This window comes from Microchirus variegatus (genome assembly GCF_963457635.1).
Source record: "Microchirus variegatus genome assembly, chromosome: 13".
Taxonomy (NCBI): domain Eukaryota; kingdom Metazoa; phylum Chordata; class Actinopteri; order Pleuronectiformes; family Soleidae; genus Microchirus; species Microchirus variegatus.
This window is the reverse complement of record NC_139814.1, coordinates 11339132-11354421: the sequence shown is the minus strand read 5'-3', so window position 1 is coordinate 11354421 and position 15290 is coordinate 11339132. Positions and strand designations below refer to the sequence as shown.

General features: G+C 44.6%; 2 protein-coding genes across 2 annotated transcripts; both read right to left on the bottom strand.

The window, feature by feature from the left end:
• Positions 1-412: 412 nt before the first annotated feature.
• znf687b (zinc finger protein 687b) lies at positions 413-9188 on the bottom strand (the record flags this gene model as incomplete). The annotated part of the gene is made up of 9 exons (XM_083899349.1): positions 413-1115; positions 2074-2161; positions 2248-2348; positions 2530-2877; positions 3958-4120; positions 4225-4401; positions 5441-5625; positions 5734-6029; positions 6884-9188. 9 exons carry the CDS (start codon positions 9186-9188, stop codon positions 513-515), a joined length of 4266 nt encoding a protein of 1421 aa, XP_083755475.1. The 3' UTR covers positions 413-512.
• A 993-nt stretch (positions 9189-10181) lies between these two features.
• Positions 10182-13957, bottom strand: LOC310935922 (26S proteasome non-ATPase regulatory subunit 4-like). The gene is made up of 10 exons (XM_083899924.1): positions 13906-13957; positions 13162-13302; positions 12868-12982; positions 12379-12465; positions 12146-12214; positions 11828-12043; positions 11354-11462; positions 11133-11264; positions 10967-11010; positions 10182-10763 (listed from the first exon to the last, which is right to left on the bottom strand). The coding sequence occupies exons 1-10, from the start codon at positions 13929-13931 to the stop codon at positions 10593-10595; spliced, it is 1110 nt and encodes a 369-aa protein (XP_083756050.1). The 5' UTR covers positions 13932-13957; the 3' UTR covers positions 10182-10592.
• Positions 13958-15290: the final 1333 nt, after the last annotated feature.

Here is a 15290-nt window from a genome sequence, read left to right as displayed (position 1 = left end):
AAACGGTTGCTTGGGATCAGTTTTTAGCAGCAGCTGGTGCTGTTAGAACTGATCCAAAGCCAGAAAAGAGCAAACAAATACATGTGTACAATGAACAGTGAAGTACAAAAGTATCAGCACTACAGCTACCATGGTTACAGTGGGAGGTGTATGTATGGGTTAAAATGTGTGTGTGTTAAATGAAGTAACAGGTCAGTGGCTTCACTCGGCGATAGCGATGCGAGTGATGTGATCAAATGACACTTTTTTTTTTTAGCGACAGTATAAATGATATAGAAATGCTTTCTCTACAGTGCTGTTCCGTGATCACATGGATTTTTCAGTTAAGTGATCGGGTAACATGATCAAACATGCAGATACAATCACACAGAAGAGGTGCTATAGATTTACTGTAGCTAAAAAAAAAAAAAACAACAACAGAGGAAGCAGCTCTGTTTTTATTAACATTCGTTTTTTTTCCGCCTCCTCCTCATTGTTGATGATCTGTCAGTCTCAGACGAGCAGCTCCGCCTCTACTGGGGCTTGTCCGTCTTGTGTGCGGTGAGGAAGGCCATGCCGTGGGTCCTCAAGTGAGTGTTGAGGTCCGAGGCCTTGTCGAAGCGTCGCCCGCACACCCTGCAGCTCAGGTTCCCGTCGCCGTCCTCGCCCAGCGCCTGCGGGGAGGCGGCGGGAGAGCCGTCGGGGGAGCCGTGAGTGCGCGCGGTGCCCCGCTCCGCGTCGCTCTGGGTGTCCCGCACGCGATGAGTGATGAAGCGGTGTCTGCCGAGGGAGCCGGCGGAGGCGAAGCAGACGCCGCACTGCAGGCACTGGAACGAGGCCGTGTCGGCCCGATGCTGGGGGATGTGCCGCTGGAACTCGGCCCCGTCCTCGGTGGAGAAGCCGCAGGGAACGCAGCGGAAAACATTGTCTTCCTCTTCTAACTCGCTTATAGATGTTGTCGCCGCGGACACCCGGGTCCTCTTAGTAGGACCAATGCCTTCCTCGCCGTCCTCTGTGGCGTTGTCTTCCTCGTCGCCTGCTCTGACTCCAGGTGGTGCACCCTCACCCTCGTGTTCTGAGGAGCAACCTGGACCTTCTCCCCCAGTGGCTGCACGCTTCCTGGTCATGGGAGGACCCTGAGGACACAAGTGGCTGTTTTATTATACAAGCAAAAAGTGGAAGACATTTTTTGTTGAAACACAATCCACACAAGTGATCTATCCCTGGCCTAATGAACATGTCTGTGACATGCTTTGATCAAAATACCATAAGGATGAAGCACCACAGCAGTTCAATCACCCTGCCAAAACAGCCCTGTTCAGAACGCTCTGTTTACTAGTCAGCCACAGAGGCTACTGGAAGCTAACAGCAGTTCGCATTTGGAAAAGTGTTCATATGCAGGCTCTAGCAGGCACACCAACATCATTTATAACATGTATCTACTGAACAGATAAATCCTCTGAGGCTGGAAGTTTGTGTAGGACTCTGTGCTGCACTGTGGAGCCAAGAATAGAACTTTTCACAGACTTCTGGTTTTCAGATACTGTTGCCCTCGCCAGCACTCTCGCGTGTTTTACAGACAAAGCGAGACAACAATTCCAAGATTTAGCGTGTTGTTACGTCCCAGTGAGCACGGAAGTCATCATCGCGTGTTTCATCTCGTGTACTAAGACTGAGGAGGACCACAAAAACATGAGTGAGTCATCTTTTTTCACACTTTGCCGACTGGTAGGGCCTCCAGAGTATTAAAAATTATTTAAAATTTGATTTTGCATAATGTGTCCCCTTTCAAAATCCTGAAAACATGCGTTTATCTCCAACATTTAGCAAAAGGAATGTCTAAAATCTCAATATATATTTAACAGAGGAGTCTGGTGTATTTAGCGACAGCACAGTTGCTGAGAGACGGTAAACGTGAGCCGAATCACAACCCGTTCAGTCGTAATTCAGTCGGGAAGTATTGAACTAATTATTTTAATTAACTGATTCTAATGATTCAGTTACTGCTTTGCTCGTCACTTTTTGCATTAACTTAAATGTTTCACTTTAACAGAGAGAAATCTACATGAACAAGACGACAGTAGGAGAACTCACCTGTCCATCTGTGGTTCTGTGGTGAAGCCGAATATGTTTGTCCAGCAAGAACCGACTACCAAAGGTGCGTTTGCCTTCTGTGCAGTATCTGAAAAAAGAAAACAACAACGTGCCAAACTGAAACAATACGTCCACCAGTGACAACACAACAGTACCAACATTAAAGTCACTCACTGGCAATGGAAGACTCGTTTGTTGCCCTCGTGAATGACGCGCTCATGACGCCTGAGGCTGGAGGACGTGCTGAACGTCCCGCCACAAATGCCACAGGGAAACTGGAGTGGGCAGCACACACACACAAAAAAAAGACATTAAACCCAATAAAATCAACTAACCCATACAGGTGGCTCCTTTTTGCTTCACCACCCTTTTGCAGAGGGTCATTTTTCATCCACAAATACACACTTTTTTAAAATTATTATTACAAATCACAAAAAAACAACGGTAAAGTCCCACCTTGCCGTGCTCCATCTTCACGTGAGCCAGGTACTCGTCGTTGTCAGTGAAGGTGCTCTGACACTGAGGGCAGGTCCACTCAGTCTGACCGCTGGGATGTCCGCTGCCCCCCGCGGCGTTTGATCGACTCCCCGGAGCCACAAAGTCCTCATCCGCGTCGTCGTCGTCGTCGTCGTCCTCCTCGTCCTCCTCCTGTTCCCGCCCCCAGTCCTCGCCGTCCGAGTTGTCGGGCTTTCCCGAGGGCTTCGACTTGAGGCTGGACGGACTGGATATGTTGGTGGGGGCTGAGGCCGGATTAGACGCATCAGACTGAGACTCCTGTTTGGCCGCTGGGCCTCGGTGAGTGGTCTGAATGGGACAATATGAGTGTGAGAGATTAGAGAAGCATTGAAAACAGTTTAAAACATTATAATTTACCTTTAAAGGTGCTATATGTGGGTCATAAAATTACTAATGTGCCTAGGGCTGCAACAACCAAGTGATTATTAATCCATTACTAAATTTAATCGCCAACTATTGATAATATCTATCATTATTAAGCTTCATAAATGTGAGTATTATTTGGTTCATTTGCTCCATGTAACAAATGGTTTAACAATCTCATAATTTAGAGTTTTTGGAAACATTTTTCAGCATTTTATGGACCAAAAAATTGATTGACAGATTACTCCACTATTAAAATAAATGTTAGTTGCAGCACTAGATCAGAGATAAAGGTGCAACCCGTATATTCACAATAATACATTTCTGTTGGATGCAAAGTCTGTTCTTATTTTGTCTTTTTTGTGTTACTCCAACAGAGTAGGTTGCAGCAATGGGCCTGAAACTTTACCAAACCCCAAAAGCCTAAAATGTCTCGACCAGAGGAGAAGAAAAACGAGGGTCAGCAGTGGAGATGCATTAAATAAAGAAAGATGCCGGTGTGTGGATACTTTTCTCTCCGACAGAGAAACAACAACAACTTTGGCTAAGGTTAGCAAACGCTATCTCTCTCCCTCTATCTGTTGTAAACTTTAGCTGAGACTCTACTGACTGCAATGATTGGTAGACGGCGGTAGGTGGCGCCACATGCCCACTGTACTGTTGTTGTTGGTGAGTTCAGTATGTTGTATGAATAATATTCCTGAGTCTCTGACATATTGGGAGGATTTTATGGCCAGTTGCTTTTGATTTATAACATAATGCACCTTTAAATAACGGTTCATGCTCATACTGTTTCACAAAATCATGACTAAAATAACTGCTGTTCTTGATATAGAACTTAGGACAAAGTCACTGGAGAGGGACTCTCCAAAGATTTGCTGTATGCCTTTGTTGACACCACATTCACTGTAGAGAGCAATGAACGGGCAACACATAAAGGCAAAAGTCTCATTTGCGATGTATATAAAAAAGCTCAAATTATAATAAGTGAAAAAGAAAACCCACCTTAATATGCTCCATCATTGAGCCTTTCTGTGCGTAGAGCTTAGTGCAGTCAGGACACTTGAACACATGCACTTTCTGCTTGGCTAAATGAGTGTCAAAGTGCATGTACAGCAGGGGTTTTTGGGTAAAAACAGTATCACACATCACACACTTGTAGATCATTCTGCAAGTGAAGGAAGAATAGAGACGAAACGTTAATATTCAAAGGCTCCGTCGTAGATAATACTGTAAACACCCTGTGCTAATGAGAGCAGTGATTGTACACACTTGGCCTGTCCTCCTGTAAGTGTTGGGTGCTGGGTGCTGATGTGGCTCTGGGCGCTGGGGGAAGACTTGAAGGCCATGGGGCAGCTGGGGCACTTGTGGAAGACCTCGCAGTGAGCTGTTTGGATGTGTGACTTGATGGAGTTCAGCCCTCCGAACACAACCTGGCAGCTCGAGCACCTGGGTGAAGGAACATCTGTTATACACCTCCATTACAGTAGCAACATTATATATATATGTATAGTCTCTGTCAGTGCCAGTTTAATGCGGGTGAGCTCTGTTTGGAAGACTGATAACTGCTATGGTGCAAGACTGAGATGTTTACTCAGTCTCACTCTAACCAGCTACAACACTAATAATTGCTTCAGATTTGAAAGGGAAAAACATTATTCGGCCTTCTCTAAAGTTATCAGCTCCCATTCCTAAGCACAAGCCAAAACAAGTGCTCGGTGTAGCACTTGGCTCCAGTCTGTTGTCTACAGATTTCGTCTCTTCATATTTTGGCTGAGCCTGACCGGAATGGGGCAGACGACTGATAACGCTGCTGCGCAGTCCTCCCCAAGGTCAGCTCCATGTATCAGCAGAGAAAGCACCTTTAAGTATCCTAACTCTGGGACTCACAGGCAGACTGTCAGATGATGCCCAACTGTTAACAGACTTGTTTTATATTCGGCATTGTCTCAGTTCTCCTCAGATCTGAGTTGCTTCCAATAAAGCTTTTCAACGTAGCTCATCTCTGACTCCAGGAAACTCCATCTTTGGTCGACTCACTAAATAATCAAATCTCCGCAACAAGATTCTCTTACTATTTCTTAATTTTCTTAGCAGTTCATTCAACAAGTTTCTTATTATTGTTTGAGGTTCTTATCAATTTCTTGGCCAAAATCATAAATGCAACTGTTATTTGGTGTCAAACCTACTCTTTTTTTTTATTTTTACATACTGTTTGGATTGTATTATTAGATATAATTATACAATTCTTTAATGAAGTGAGGATCATTTCTAGTCCTACCCCCTTTCTTTCTTTATTTCTTGTTAAACACCAACAGTCAAATCAAAGCTTCAAACAAACATGTAAAACAGCACAAGGTAAACTAATTATTAAGAAAAACTGCATTAAATCAGGCTCAAGTATTAACAACCATGTTATTGGCCTTTTCATCAACAGGTTACTGCAGCAGTCATGTGATAACAACAGTTTTAGAAAGTGACTTCACACCTGTAGCCGATGCGCCGGGCAAAGTGCAGACATGCCTCCTCCAAGTGGGTCTGGAACGTGGCCTGCCGGGCAGTACCTCCACACTCGGGACAGACGTGGGGCGCCCGGTGTTTATGGATCCTCTGGTGAGCGGCCACGGCGCACGAGTTTGGCAGCATCATGGGAGGTGAGCACTGCGTACATGTCTGAAGATGACAACAATAAGTTAGTGACGGTGGAAAACAGCAGCAGAACACACACACACACACACACACACACACACACACACAAATGCTCTCATCAACTCCGCTTACTGAATTGGGAACAGCTCTGATCTGCTGGAAGTGGGTGACCAGCTCAGCCTTGCTAGAGAATTGTGTTTGGCACTCGGGACATTTGAAGTTGTTGTACTGCAGCCCCTCGGCCTTCTTACAGGGCAGAGGCATCAGGGCTTGTGGACCCTGAGGTGCGCGGCGGACGGGCCGAGGCTGCGATGCTGCTGGAGACGAAGCATCCTTCAGCGGGCTGGAGTTGGTGGAGATGGTGGAGCCCCCGATTGTGGTAGAAGGAGAGGAGACTGGAGGAGAGGAGGATGAAGAGGAGAGCAGGCCTGGTCAGGCAAACAGTGAAAATCAGAAGAGACACAGGTTTTCCTCCATGAGAAATCAGCAGATTTATATATTATATTTTTTTTATGACACTAACACAAAACAGTGTTTTCCACCATCTTTTTGCATACAAATCTAATTCCATAATAACAACAATAACAACAATACCAGACTGCAGCACTATCAAGTCTTAATCATTGAACACTTTTACCTGTCCCTTAGTTTAGTGTAAAGTGAATATCTGTGGTTTTGACACAGTGAGTTCCACATCAAACTTAGATACTAATAGATAACTAAAAATCATAATATGTTAAAACATTTGTAGCAGAATTAGGCCCAGCTATGGCTAGCATCAATAGTAATGTACACTGTGATATAATATATCACTATAAAATATATATATATATATCAATGTGTGTTTGCTATTGATGGATAAATATTTCTGTTCTAGTGTCAAGTGCCATAAATAAGTTTGGTCACACTTTAGATTAGAGAACACATATTCACCATTAACTAGGTGCTTACTAACATGCATATAAGTAGCATACTAGCCCTTTATTAATACATATTGAGCATGTAATAACAACTTATTTAGGAAAAATCTGAATTCATGTCATAGAGGTAGAATAAGGTGTTTATACGTGCTTAATGATTACTAAAAAAGGGCTGCTATGCAACTTATATATGTTAGTAAGCACCTAGTTAATGGTGAATATGTGTTCCCTAAAGTGTTACCATAAGTTTAAAACCACAATTCGCCAACTTTCACTCAAGAGCGAAAACTCAAGTCTTCTATCGTCTGAAACCTTTCCATCATGATAACATATCGTCCTGCCCTAGCTGCAGCCCTGCTTACCACCAATGGGTGTTATGTCCTGCTGTCCAATCATCTGCTCCACGGTGACAGGCCTCATGACCAGGTGTGAGCACTGCATGACCAGCCCACGCTCCTTGTGCTCCCTGGCATGCAGCAGCAGGCTGCACTTATTGAAGAAGGCCAGTCTCTTAGCACAGTGGTTGCAGGTCACCTCGATGCGAAGCGATCGTCTGTCGTAGTGTCGTGCCAGGCTGCGCTCCAGGGCGAAAGCATCTCCGCACTCCAGGCAGCGGTACCCTGTGGCAGGGAGCGGGAGACCCCACTCAGGTGGCGGAGGAGCTGAGAGGTCTGGCTTGTAGCTTGGCAAAAGGTTCTTACTGTTCAGAATTTTGTTGAAAGCCTCCACCAGGCTCGACTGACTGCGGGAGATGACGGCACCTGTGCTGTTGACGATAGAGGCAGGTTTGTTTGGCGAGAGGGTGCCGCTGCCTCCGTTAGCTGTCTTGCTAGTGGCCGTGCGTACGCTGATCCCACCAGCAGCAACAGAGAACTTGGGAGAGGAGGTCACAGCTGGAGTTACGGGCAGGGCGGCGGATTTGGTGATGCTCACGGCAGTGGCAGAAACCTTGGTCTTGTCAGATGCAGCCAATTTGTTTTGGACCTTTGTGGCAGCAGCAAGCATGACACTGCTGGCTGCCAGTGTAGACACGGGCAGTGCATTGAGAGCACTTACTTTCTGGGATGTCATTTGACCACTTTCAAGTTTTTGGGCCTTGTTTCCCAGTACCTTTCGCTCCCCAGTTTGATTTTTCGCATCCAAACCTGCCCCTGCAGCACCACCTTTAGGTGCTACCCTTGTGACAGTTCTGGTGATTCCACCTGTGGAGGTTTTAATTGTTTTTATTCTGACTTTCAGGGGTCTGGATGGAGCTCCAGACACAGCAGGTGCAGTATTGCCTCCTTCTCCTCCATCAGTGGACAGGGGTTTAGACTTGCCATCGTCCACCTCCATTTTTTCATCGCTTGTTCTCTCATTTTCTCCCTTGTCAGCTTTGCCATCAACAACCCTATCTATCCCATTCCCTACCTCCATCTCCTCCTCCTCCTCCTTAGGCTCCCGTAGTTCTGAAGGAGGTGGAGTGGAGGCCACTGCAGGGCTGGAGCACCTCTTGTTGGCTTGAGCAGTTGAATTTGGTGTCTCTGGTTCAGGACTCTCTGGAGAGTCTCTCTCCTCTATAACATGCTCTGGATGCCTGTCCTCGAGCTGGGGACTATCTGTTGAGGCAGTCTGCGGGGTTGAGGAGCTCAGTGAAACCCCTGAGGGTGCGTCTCCATGTTTAGGGTGAGTTGAAGTGGAGGATGTGGGCTGTGTTGAGACAGAGTCAGACTTGAAACATTGGCTCAGTTGAGTGCAAGCTGGGGAGTCTGGGGTTTCTTGAATGACCAGTGGACTCCCCAAATCAGGGTCAGAATCATCCTCTTCTGTTGAGTGGTGCTGGAATCCAGCAGGGCTACTTTTGGGAGCTCCGTTATAAGGCTGAGATGAGTGGAGCGGGTGTGATGAGAGGGCAGAGGGTGGAGATGGAAGCAGAGGCTTTGAAGATGGAAAGAAAGGCGATGCTAGTCCAACAGGGCCAGCTGCAGCCAATGGAGATGATCCGATTGACAGAGAGGAGGATGAAGGTAACGAAGCTTTGACCCCATCTGCCCTCTCCTGGCCTGTGTCCTGCTGCTGCTGGTGTTGCTGCTGTAAGAGCTGCATCTTCCTGGCCCGTCCCACTGGATCTCCAGACCCCTGCGCCACAAGCGGTTTCAGTCTGTTGAAAATGTTGCCACCCTGCTTGTGAGCCTTAGCTACACCAGATGCTTCTGAAGACACTTTGGAGGTGCTCATTGACCATGGCGCACCATTGGACTGGGCCTGGCTGAGAGGAAGCTGTGTAGAGACACCAGACGCCCCGAAACCATTGTGATTTAGAGCTTCTGACTCAGCCATTCCAGGGGCACAAGCACCAAGTCGTGGACCCACATCGACCCCTGCAATCACGTCAATGGGGTCCTGGTCTGCGTCGCCCTCCCCTTCATCTACGTTCTCGTGGCGCACTTTATTCTTCACAATAACGCTGACAATGGATGTGTCGGCCTGAGGGTCAGATGGACTTGGAGGCCTCAAGGAAGACCCGACACCCACCACACTATCCTGCTTTCCCAGAGGTGTCCCTGTAGTTCCATGGGGTCCCTCAGCCTCGTCAGGAGCAGACTGGATGGCCTCTTTGGCATCTATGTCAGGAATGTCAAATGCTGCCAACAGGTCATCAAAATCTGGGGTCTTCATGTCCCCCATACCGGGATTGACTCCTGTGAAAACACACACATAAAGGATGAAGTCATCAGAATGCACTAGCTGCTTCTGTTGATGTCTGTTCACCAGGACAATACCTGCTACATAACATCAACATGCAGGGCATTTAAGTCTATACTGTTAGTGAACATGTTCATTTCGAGGTTAACTCTTGCGTGCACATTCGTTTGAATCTGACACAACAACCGGTTAGCGTATTTATCACTGCAGCTAACCAAGCTGCAATAACGTCTACATTAGCCAACTAGCATGTTAGCATCGCCGTTTCTGCAAACAACCCCTTCTCTGGTGAACGCTTCGGCACTAGTTTACTATGAATGGGGAACAGTGCTTTATTAAAGCCTCATGCAAAAGCTCTGCAGCAGTGACCATATGAGAAACTGATTGACAGAGACGCCGATTCGTTGCAGCGACCTCGGTTATTTTGAGCTAGCGGTATTCCTCCTCCCCGACTGAGGCTGGCTAGTTGGCCGCTGAGCTCCAGCCAAGACAGAGGGGTCATTTAGCTTACTAGCTAGCGCTCGCCGTTACACAAAAAAAAGCAACTGGAGCTGCTCGCTGAGCTGATGTGTCACAGCGGTAACGGTCCGGTGACAGTTGGGTCGACGATGACAGAGAAGAGGATGGTTGTGATGGGGATTTTCGTTTAATATTTCATGTATTTTGATTGTTTACCTGGATATGCGATTCCCGACTATCCTAGCTCGTTTTCAGCTGAAAATGCTGCGCTTCCCGTCACGTGACCTGAGACCTCCTATAAGGATGTGATTGCCTTGGAAAAATGCACTGAGGATGCTGCAAACGACACGTTCATTTGTTTTTCTGTCGGGAATAACGTTCAAGCTTGTTTTTATAGCACAGTGAAGTCACTCGAAGCTCGTACAGTGGTGATAGTTTATAATGAGGACAGCTGTTTTTGTACGTAGCTAAATCAGGGTGTCACTCACAAAAACACAAAAAGGCAACATATTTATGCGTGACTTTTATTGCAAAACACAAAAACATGACAGAAGTGTGTGGCCTAATGTTTATTTTAAATGCCTTCTCTTACAGTTTGTTTTCAAATCAATCAGTAAAAGTAGGAAAATGCAGGGTAAGAACCACTCAGTTTGCAAACAGGCCCACATCACAGTCAGAAGTAATAAATTTATGTTACTGGGGGGTCAGATTTTACACTAAATAATCCAGTAATTTCTATAATATTTAATTATTTTGTTAATTGTTGCTCAAGTGTTATGAGAGAAAGGGATAGAATTAAATGTTGGTCAGAGTGCTGTTGAGCAGGACAAAGCATCAGCAATCTTTTTTTTTTTTCGCAATCCTGTATTCATTTGCAAAAGTTCTTTTGTCCTGGTCAAAGTCTACAGTCTCTGTTTCTTCTTTTCCTCATTTCTTCTTCTCTTCATCCTTCTTAGCATCTGGCTTGTTTCCTGTCTGGGAGGCCAGGGAGCCCATTGCGTTGCGGATGGCCTCATTGTTCGGGTCAACACCAGGAAGGTTCTCCAAGACGCTTTGAAGGAACTCTGGATCTTGCATCACATCATAGTCATCTTCCTCCTATTCCATTACAACATGGTATTTTATCAATTATACAGAGGTTTGACGATTCACTTTAGTCCATGTGAATGTGTATATTGGTGTTACTTCTACACCTCCTAGATAATTGAGCAATCCTGATATTTACTGTGGCCATTACATATCAGTCTGATATAACAGAGATTTAATTTTAAAATGTGCAAATTACAACATCAATGACTCACCTTAACTAATTCAGTAGTGTCCATAGGGGCAGGGTCCATGTATTCTGTTCAAAGAAAAAAAAAGTTAAAATTAGTCACTACATCACTACACTTGCCAGCCAATAAAAAGATGACAGAAAGCGATATCAAGAGCAGAAAGTGTGTCTGATGATCAAATACAACTCACCTCCTCCAGCAAGAGACATCTGCATGGCATAGGCGATCTGCTCCTCCTCTGTCATGCTGCTGAAGTCAGGAAGCACTGCTGCACCACTCTCAGGCTGAGACACTGACATCTTCAGTAAGGTCTCCTCTGATTCTGTGAGAAAACATAATCCAATACAATATAATTCAATTAAAGAAATATTAGACACGGTTCTGTGTCTTAAGTCAGTTAAATCCCGATACCGTCTGCACTGGGTGTTGGCACGCCTGCCTCGGCTGCAGAAGTTGCAGCAACTCTGCGGGCCTCTTCCTCCTGCCTCTGTCGCTGCTCCTCCATTGATACACGGAGGGCCTATAGAACCACATAGAGGAAGCACAGTGAGAAATATGGTCAGAAGCAACTCAATATCAGGACAAGACTAAAAATGCAAAACCCAAAAAAGAGGCTAGTCTTGATTTCAATGCCAACATCCTCTGCAGCCTCACATTTTAAAGCAAGGAAATATTTCTCATAAATCAGGTGATGTTATTGAAGATAAAGCATGCATTCTTGATTGATTGTGCCTTACTGACATTACATTTTCTTTGCTTTCACTGCAATGACTGGTTCCAAAGCGTTGACACAATGCTTTCAAAAATAATCTCACACATTGACAATATGGACAAATCCTCAACAGGATACTGTATAGTGACACACATCCTTATATCGCTGCTTACCAGGGCAAGCTCTGGATCAGCACTGGGATCTACACCAAACTCAAAGTCACTGGCACCAAGACCCATCATAGAACCTCCTTCACCAGCCAGGATGGGAGAAGAAAGCAATGCATCAGCCAGGCTGGGCCCTGGAGGGACTGTGACCAGGTGAGACCCAGTCCCCTCCTTCCCATTCAGAGTGTTTATAAAAGCTGTTAGCTTTTCTGTATTCAACTCCTGAAGAAACAATATCAGAAAAAGGCAAGAGAAAATTACTTCAATATTGAATTTACACAGTGTTACAGCAATTGAATGGAAAACAAACCAAGGATTTCCCACCTCTTCTCCAAAGTTGACAATATCCACATTCACTTTCTCTTTTTTCAAGCGTTTGGCCATCTTGACGAGCTGCAGAATCAGCAAGTTGGGACAGAAGCAGCAAGGATACAAGACACACAGTAAGTAATGTAGAAATAAAATACTATGTGTAAAACAACTATACACTGGAGTCCATCATTGGTAGATAGATACACATTTATGTCACATAATATGAAAGAGGTCTTCCAACTCACATCTTTTTCATTATCCTCCACAGGGCTTCCAACAAAGGCAATGATCCTCATCTTGTGGTTCTTTCCTTGTCTGTGTTTTAGGGCCAGCTACACAGGTAAAACAAAATATTTAGCATCACAGATGCTGTTACTGCTTAGGACAAAAACCTTCCTTTTAGTGATGCTCAATTACACTTTTTGTGTCCGATATCATTCATAACTTTAAAGCATCTACCCTTGTTACAGTCTGTTCATCACTTTTAAACATAACATACATGTGTTATGGTGAAGTACTTTTGTGGTGTTAAAAGGTTAACGGACCATTTCTTATTTCATTTAATTATTTTTCCAATATCCAGTCAAATGATTTTGACCAGTATCGGACCAATACTAACATTGAGGATCAGATCAGCTCATCCCAATTGATTATAATTTACATAACTACTAGTTGACACACATTTTTTACGCAAGTCGGAAATAATAGATTGAAATTAAACAGAAGTTACACACATGAGCCACTCTGATGCCTGTGCAGAAGGAGATTGTTCCTTTGGGCTGGACAGCGTGGAGTTTGGAGAGGATGCGGCCAGTATCTGGTGTCAGTGTGGTCAGGACCTCACAGTTACTGCGTGGAAAAGGTAACAGCAGGGTTTAATAACCACTGAAACATCAATGTTTCATTAACAACCCAGCTAAGTAATAAACAACGATAATGGTAATATACATACCAATGACATACAGACATGGCTATGTTAAATTTAATAATAGTTATGACTCGGTTTGGAAAAAAATATATAAGCTTACTTTGCCATCGTTATGAGGCCCACGTTGTTTTCTGGGTTACTGCGTGTTTTAGAGTGGCAAACAATGTTAACAGCATCTTGTTGAGCTTGTAGTCTTGTCGGTAGAAAGTCTCCATTTCTCATGTATTCACTGTTGTCCACACTGAGGGAGGAAAATCATCATTTTAAAAACAATGACACACCACTAAGCTAACATCGGCTAATCCTTATCGATCTTGTTATGCCTGCTGGATGATATTGTTTTGACAGCTAGATGATACTAAAACAATCACATATTCCTCTTCACTGTCGACTCCCTGTTGAGAATCTTGTTTTATTTACTCTGGAGTTGGTAAATTACCTGGTGTTACAAACTAAAACACAGCATTAGCACCGCGCTAACGTTAGCAAGAGGCAACGCCGCACACGTACTTTGCTATTGTAAACGAATAAATCATCAAAGTTAACACTTCGTAGTGTAGGCACAAAGCACTACATCGTAAATGGATACGGCTAGGATGTTAGTGCAGCCTTCAATACTTTATAAAGAAAGAAAACCTGTGCTGCATCTAGCTACAATGACTCAGCCCCGGGACGACAGTATTAGCCGGCTAACAGTCAACGTCAGTTTTCAACACAGTTACACCGTCTTTTCCTGCAAGTTCTAGTCGGCGAGCAACACATTGACGAATAAATCCAAATCATGTATTTACATGAACTGCCAACATATCAAATATGCTTTAATTAAATGTAATTCAGGTCTTACCAGACCATAGTACTTTCAAGCCCCATCTTGGAAACTTCTTGTTACTTTCTGACGTAGTCACGCAGACTCACTGGCAATTGGACTTCTTCTTCCTCCTTTTTTGACTTTCGAGCAGGCTACACGCCCGATTGCGTGCTACTGCCTCTAACAGGTTAATTTCGGGACTGCACACCGATGTAATTCCTCCAAAATCACTCAGGTCATTAACATGATGGCCGTTTGTCAATACCCAAGTATGCACGTATCCTTAGTGTGTACTTGGGAAGTACGACTCAAGTACATACTCATCGAGTACGCAAGTACAGCGAGGATATTGAGAAACCAGATATTCTTCAGTTCGAGCTTGGCAACGTGACGTCACCGCGGTCGCGTCGCGGTGTCGGTAGCCATCTTGATTGCCTGAGATCTGAGCAGCCGTGGAGATTGACACTCAACATAACAACAACACAGCGCCGAGTTCAGGCATGGGCAGGACCTGTTGTGTTGTCGGCTGCAATGGCCGTTCACACGACCACAAGGAACGAAAACTCGACAACGGACTATCGTTTTATGGTTTTCCTTCGTGGAAGAAGCTTCAAGGAAGCCTTGTGTCCGACATTACAGAGAGGAGACGGATGGCTTGGATAGCAGCCGTGAGGCGCTCTGATATTAAGTTTGCCAACATCCCGAGATATCTGAAAGTGTGTTCCAAACATTTTCATACGGGTGAGTGTTTTGATTGTTTACTACTGGTCATGTTTACGCAAACTCCTATTTTACTGAATTATTATAGCTAATTGGCTGATGGGATGTCCGGCTCTTTTCAAAGATTGGGATCTTTTGGCTTGGCTAGAAGAGCCGGCTCTTACAGCTCCCAAACGGCTCTTCACTTAAGTCTCAACCAGAAACTTATATTTTAGTCTAATTTAGCCATTATGAATAGTTTGTTTGTTGGTAAGCAGGTTTTTAAATCAGTGTCTTCGTAAAAGCCTTATTTTATAATTTATAATAATTTTTGTTTTAAAAACACGGGTGCAATTTTTTACATTTGAAGGAAATCTTTAAATGAGCAACTGAACACAGAACCTGCACCCGAGTGACAGAAGCTGCAGCTCGACCCAACAATCCAAACCAAAAGTTGGCTCTTCTCATTCACTACAAAGACTCGGCTCTTAGAGCCAGCATGTTCATGTACAACACATCACGACTACTAGTTAGCAAGTTGGACAGCCGTAGATAGATCGATAAATGAATATATCGATAGACGTTTGCTTATCTGTTGTTTGCAAATATTTTGAGTTTTTATATATTTTGTGACAGGTAAACCAGCATATGAGATGGAAGAGACACACCCTGACTGGGCTCCTTCACTGCACCTGGGGCACTCTGATGTGCATGTTACACAG